Genomic DNA, 6,938 nt, shown 5'->3' with positions numbered 1-6,938 from the left:
AATGCATAGGTTGTTGGTTGCAATGAGGACAACTCTGGAAGAGTACTGTATGAGGCCACTGCTTGCGTTACAGTTGTGTTATCAACAGTAGCCAAGGGTCTCAAATTAACTTCATGTTCTGAAGCAGTTTCTACTCCGGTTATGAATGAAACAATGAAGCGAATTTTGGATCATGCTAAGACATGTGGATTGGTCGAACATTTATGCCTTTGCTTGGTAACAACAGGCTCAAGCCTTATTTCAGGTTCTTCAAACATGTTGCGTGCTGCTTGTGAAGCTTGTAGAGCTATCTGGTCATTGATAGATGCGGTGGAAACTCTTTTTATGAAAGCAAATGTTTATTTATTTCCATTAAATTCTTTGCGGAGTCATTCTTTAATCCAACTTGACATTCGAGATCAAGAAAGAGGTTCATTGACTGGGACAGATTCAGCCAGAATTACTGATGCTGTGACAAGGGCATTCCTAAAATCAAAAGCGGTGCAGGTGGCTATATATTATTGCCTTCATCAACGTCTAGAGGCTGTGCTGACTGCCAGTATTCAGGTGTTTTTCTTGTATCCTTAGTTTTTGAAATTGTTATTACACTATAATGATTGAAGAAGCTACTTTATTTTAATTCATTTTCTAATTATTTTTCTTAATATTTGTGCTTCAGTCTCTATATTGATTTGTAAGTTTACTCTTTTTTAAAATGTTTCAGCTTTTGACAAGGTGCTGCCTCCATAATGCAATTGTTCCTGGTGTTCTGTGTGGTTTGCCCAGTTCTCTTCCTGTTACTACTGTTGTTAGTGGTGGAGGGGATGGAACCATTGTTTCAGAGATCTTCTCTATTTTATCTTTATGTGTTTCGTCTTCAAACAAAGATCTTCAAGTGGGTGAAACAAATAACTTCAAGAGCAAACTATTGAATCCTTCCGCTCTCATATTGCATTCATGCCTTATACTTGCAACTATTGCTCAGTGTTTGAAGTCAACTGGACGGAATTCTGCATTATTTATGCTCACAACCTCTCCAAAGAAACAGTCATCCCGACTTTCAGTTCTTGCCCATCATTTTTCACATGATGATAGAACCAAGAATTCATTGCAACCTCATTGTGCATCAGCCATGCTGGCTGTTGCATCCATTCTAGCTCTTGAAAGTGGAGCTTCTGTGGAGTCTTCTATCTCTGAAATAGCAGTTCCTTTGATTCCTCGCACTGGCACGATCTGTGAACACCTCAAGATATCAATAGGCAATGAAGATGAAATGGGGCCTAATAAAGCAAATGGCATTCTCTCATATTGGCATGGCCTTAAGGACGGATGTGTTGGCTTGCTAGAATCCAGGTTGAAATGGGGAGGGCCATTAGCTGTGCAACAGTTATGTGCAAGTGGTATCCCTCTGCTTCTTATTGAGTTATTAACCAAAAACCATCTGACTGCTTCTCCTAAAGGAATGGATAGCACAAAAGATCGAGTCGGGTTATCCCCTCTTGGGGCTGTTTGGACAATCTCATCAATATGCCACTGCCTTCCAGGCGGTGCCTCAACTTTCCGCCAGATTTTAGTCAGAAGTCAACATGTCAAGCTCATATCTGAGTTGATATCTGATACACATCTCAAGCTTTTGAAGGGCTGGGGTGGGCCTGGTGGAGGCAAGGATGGTGTCAGAGACATAATAAATGCAGTAATTGATCTCTTGGCCTTCCCTTTTGTTGCTGTACAGAATGCTCCTAGTTTGCCATCTGCTACTGCTTCTGTGAACAGTGGATTCCTTCTCAACATGGGTTCACCTGGTGGAAGAATATTCATGGAAGATAAAGACATGGTTAAAGCAATTGAGGAAGACATGGGAAAGTATCTTAAAATCCTTCTGGAGGTTAGCCAACTTTCTTGCTTTCTTGTGTTCTTTTCTTTTTTCTGGATCAGGGCAAGGAAGATTATTTTGCTACATATTTCAATAGTTTTTGGATAAAACTACACTCCGTGTACAGCTTTGTTTGACCAGCTAATCTTCTAAACCTTTTAGATGGAGATTCTCAATTTTATTAATATGCATTATAATTCTGCCCTAGAACTTGTGTATGATATGCAAATCTTCGTAATCTTTTATTTCATTTGTAGCTTTCATCATGAGAACAGGATAAAATGCTGGTCACTGAAACCATATGTAATTGAGAAACTTATGAGTGTTGTTATTCTATTGCTGCCAAACTTCTTAGGTGGGAGTGCCAGGCATCATCCTCCGATGCTTGGAACATATGGAGCTAAAGGATTTGGGAAGGCCTGTTGCTTTTCTTGCCAAAATGGTAGCACACCGACCTCTTGCAGTTCAACTTGTAGGCAAAGGTCTCTTGGATCCAAATAGAGTGAGAAGATTGCTTGACAATTCAAGTCCAAGAGAGGTCATGCTAGATGTTCTAATGATCATTTCTGATCTAGCTCGTATGGACAAGGTCAGATTTTCTGATTTTTCTCATATTGGCATAATAACTTGGGCCCTAGTCCTGGAAGATTTTGGCCAGACTATGAGCTAGCTAGCCTAATTTTTGTAACTTCGTCAATAGAAAGTTGATGACTTTCAACTGATTTCAACCATTCTAAAACTTTGCCCAATCAATATAAAAAAACATATAAAAGTTTTCCATAGTACTGTCTGATAATCTTGGATATTGTTGGTGTTCAGGGTTTTTATGACCACATTAATGGGGCCTCTATGTTGGACTTCTTGAAGGAGTTTCTTGCGCATGAAGATCCCAATATACGTGCAAAGGCATGCAGTGCTCTCGGCAATATGTGTCGGCATAGCTCCTACTTCTATGGTTCACTAGTAAGTACAGAACAATAAATTGCTAGGCAGTATGCTCAACCTTGTGGATCATTTAGTTCTACGGACATCTAAAAATGAATTTATTTCGTGTACAGTTAAAAGTTATTGGAAATAGAATCACTTTCTTGGGGATTCACACAAAATGTTCTTGTTCTCACAGTTTATTTTGATTTCTAGGTAAGACATCATATAATTGGTCTTCTCATTGATCGATGCGCTGATCCAGATAAACGCACACGGAAATTTGCATGTTTCGCTGTAAGATCTGTTTTTTTAAATAACATTGCTTTTTGTTTTTATTTTTTTCAGCTATATAGCAATGATTGTAAAAAGTGTGGTACGATTGGTTGAATTTATTTCAAGAGAAACAAAACTTTGTAAAAAGTGCATACTATCTAATTTATCTTACTCTTCAGATTGGAAATGCTGCGTATCATAATGACATGTTGTATGAGGAGCTCAGAAGATCTATACCTCAATTAGCAAATTTGTTACTCTCAACTGAAGAAGACAAAACTAAAGCAAATGCTGCTGGAGCATTAAGTAATCTTGTCCGCAATTCCAACAAACTTTGTGAAGATATCGTCTCTAAAGGAGCCATGCAGGTTTGTTAATTCACTGATGTAGTTTTCAACAAAAAATTCCTGCAATATTAGCCAATTTAAAAATCAAGATCACAACGTGTAAAACATTTTTATGCAAGGACTAAAAAATTAAAGGTTTACGATTGCAACCAATTTTATCCTCAAAATTTCACTAATCTCTCCATAAAATATGGCAATTGGAACTAAGGTTCAAAAAAATGCTCTTAATGTTGGAATTCTTATCTCTGTTACAACTTGAGCTAAAACGTGTTAGATATTAGGAACTTAATTGAAGTTGGCTTTGTACTACAGTTTTTTTCTTTTACGTTCCTTTAACGTTTCATGAGTTAGCTTCGTTCTGAGAAATTGAGGTTTTTATGAGCTTGCATTTGAAGGGAGTACATAAAGCCTTTCAAAATTACAATACTAAAAATTGGGAAAGCTAAAAATAAAAATGAACTGAAGGAACTCTTACTTGCCTGTCAATCCAAAAGAAATGACATTTGCATGTTGATGGGTATTATATGGTTTGCCATAATGAAATGAAACGTGGTTGAAATTTTTAATGTTTCAGGCTTTGTTGAAGGTGGTATCTGATTGTTCAGCTCTAGCCCTCAATCCAAGCAGGAGAGATGCGGTAAATGAATCACCATTAAGGATAGCTCTTTTTTCATTGGCAAAGATGTGTGCACATGCCCCTTGCAGACAGTTTCTCCGTTCATCAGAGTTGTTTCCGGTGATCGGAAGGCTTCGACAGTCTCCAGAATCTACAATTGCCAATCACGCCTCGTTTATAATTAGCAAAGTTGCCGAGGCTTGAAGAAGCAAAGCTAGAGGTAGTCAAAAGGTATGATCTTTTTTAGCTTAGTTTCCACTGAGCAGCATTGAATTAGCTAATGAATATAAATTAAAATTTTTGCCATATAGTGAGATGCTGTAAACATGTTTTATACATATTATGTAAATGCATTAATTTTCTTTTTTTAATTTGTCTGAAATTTAAATGTATTTAAATTAAAGGTGAAAATACTTCTTGAGCCTTTTTGTTTTTTTACAAAAAGTACATTTGGATCCATCAATTATTCTTCAATAGAACACTTTCGTCCTCTTTTGAGAAATTATAATGACATCACTAGCATTTTAAACTTTAAATTTACTATTGACTCCTGACCTAATAGTCAATAATTAAAAAAAAAAAAAAGAATTGTAATAATATCAGGAGGGCATAAGAGGAAGGGTATTAATTAGAATATAATCGAATACTACTTTTTAGTAAAAAGAACTTATAATTTAGGACAAATGTTTTACTCCTTTTATTTTAAAATATAAATTGTAATATTTACACATAGATTAAAAATAATTAATTCTCTTAAATTATAATAAAATTAAAAATACTTTAATTAAATTATATTTTATTTCAAAATTAAAAATAATTTATAAAGATAATCATTGTAAACACGAATAAAGGTAATATTGTAAATGATGTTTATTACTGTTTAAAATAATTTGTATTTTAAAATAAAATAATCATATATTTTTAAGATAAAATAATCATTCAATAATAATTTATATTTTGGGGACTGATGGTCTTTATAAAATAAAAATTCCTTTTAGGGCCTTGAGCGGTGGGTTTTGCTGAAGTAACACGTCGTCAACAGATGATCATAGCGAATCTTTACACTTGGTTTGCCATTCCGAGAATCGACGGGTTCGGATCGGTCAACCAATCTCCGAGCGATCCAGAACTTGACACGCGGCCCGACTCAAAGAATGTAGTAGTTTACAATTTTTTGACGTAAAATTACTTTTACCTGTTGGCTCGTTACCCAACGCAGTCCTGATCTCGTCTCAACCAAAACTAGCCAGTAGCTTATAGAGCATGACCCTATAAACTATAATAATTTGTACTTGTGTCAGAAATGGGATTTTCATATTACAGTGTAACACAGTATACAGTAAAAATACACATGATGGAATAGTTAAATTCTCAGAATTTTTAAAATTTTTTATTTAATTATTATAACTATTTACTTTTTGACCTTGAGACTATATTCTTAACACAATTATTTTATTTTTGAATACAGTATTATTCAATTTATGATTTTAAATCATAAAAATTAATATAAATTAAATAATAACTTTTCTTTCATAATATTTTTACTAGAAAACCCTTGCCAAGGATGATAATGTCTTTCATAATATTCTCTTTGTTCCATAATTATTATTTTATCTTCTCTATTTATTTATCCAAAGTATTACTTTATTTTTTAGAATAAAGTAATATTTGAAGTTTACCATCTAAACTTTAATTGATGGTCTTTTTTTATTTTATTTTTTTGAACGTAAAAACGAAACGTTAGATATGAGCAGCACATGCAAGGATCTCCCAATTTATATATGTCAGATAAGGTGAGGCACAATTCGGAAACTGATAGATAAGCACTTCTACTTATCGCTCTGTGCTGAGACAGCTACCGCGCACTGCGCAATTAGACAAGGACGCCCTGATTGCTAGATTTATTAAATAAAAACATTATTATTAAGAAAATTATTTTGATTTATATTGGGAAGCACATGCATACTGGAAGGATGACGTGGCTAAAGAGGAATCAAACTTTTTAACCGGTATGACATTAATACCCTTCGCATTGATTTGTCCTATTACTAATGTTATCACGTAATTAATGGCATGCATGATAATGCGAGATGTTGATTCACGACGTGCACTATTACTTGGCCCAGCACGTAATTTGACATCTAAATTTCAAAAAAAAAAAAAAAGAAAAAAGATATTGTGGTTTTCGAATTTTAAAAATATTTTACGGTGTCTAAAATTTTTCTTTCTGATTTTTGATCTCTTAAATTTCATTTTTTAAATAATTTAATACCTTGCAAATTGATAACTAAGCATAAAAAAATTAAGTTGGAGGACCATAAATCACTTTCAAAGTTCATGGAAAAATTCCAAATTTTCCACTTTTTCATCAACTCAAACCTTGTTGTTCAATGTATTTAGCTTTTTTATTATTATTTTATTTAGAAATAAGTCAACATCTATAAGCCAGTCATTTTTCAAACAGATTATCATTTGAAAGTCAACTACTGATTCTCTCCTTTTTTTTATATTATATATATATATATATATATATATATATATATATATATACAAAAACATTTCTTAAAAACAAAACTTCTGTAAGGGAAAAAAATAAAATAATAGAACGTTGAGTTGATTTATTATGGACCGCTAGTTTGGCAGGCGACGAGATGAGACTTGACATAGCAAGCTAATTCTATCATTTGATGCAGCCCACCATAGTTTTCAAAAAACCTCTCGAAATTTCAATTTTAAGTAATAACTTGAACAATTTGCTATTATTGAAGACGCTAACACTTATCTGTATCGTTTCTGTACCAAATCAATTAAAATAAATTTTTAATGTAATAAATATTTTTCATCATTCATTGAAAATATAAAATATATTATTTAAAAAATTTTATAAATTAGTTTTGTTTATTGGATTGTCTATGTATCATGT

At 33.4% G+C, this 6,938-nt stretch overlaps 1 protein-coding gene across 2 annotated transcripts; it reads left to right on the top strand.

Moving 5' to 3' along the window:
* Nucleotides 1-9: 9 nt before the first annotated feature.
* LOC149498548 (serine/threonine-protein kinase TIO-like) lies at nt 10-5,401 on the top strand (the record flags this gene model as incomplete). 2 transcript variants are annotated; one of them, XM_089718452.1, is given in 8 exon segments in its annotated part: nt 10-546; nt 704-1,864; nt 2,208-2,441; nt 2,672-2,815; nt 2,993-3,073; nt 3,232-3,420; nt 3,974-4,246; nt 5,014-5,401. In XM_089718452.1, coding segments are annotated over 7 exon segments (2,592 nt in total), but the record flags the coding sequence as incomplete, so codon positions are not given.
* Nucleotides 5,402-6,938: the final 1,537 nt, after the last annotated feature.

This window comes from Jatropha curcas, chromosome 2, assembly GCF_041381405.1.
Source record: "Jatropha curcas cultivar XTBG-Jc1 chromosome 2, XTBG_Jcur_1.0, whole genome shotgun sequence".
Taxonomy (NCBI): domain Eukaryota; kingdom Viridiplantae; phylum Streptophyta; class Magnoliopsida; order Malpighiales; family Euphorbiaceae; genus Jatropha; species Jatropha curcas.
This window is presented reverse-complemented; position numbering and strand designations above follow the sequence as displayed.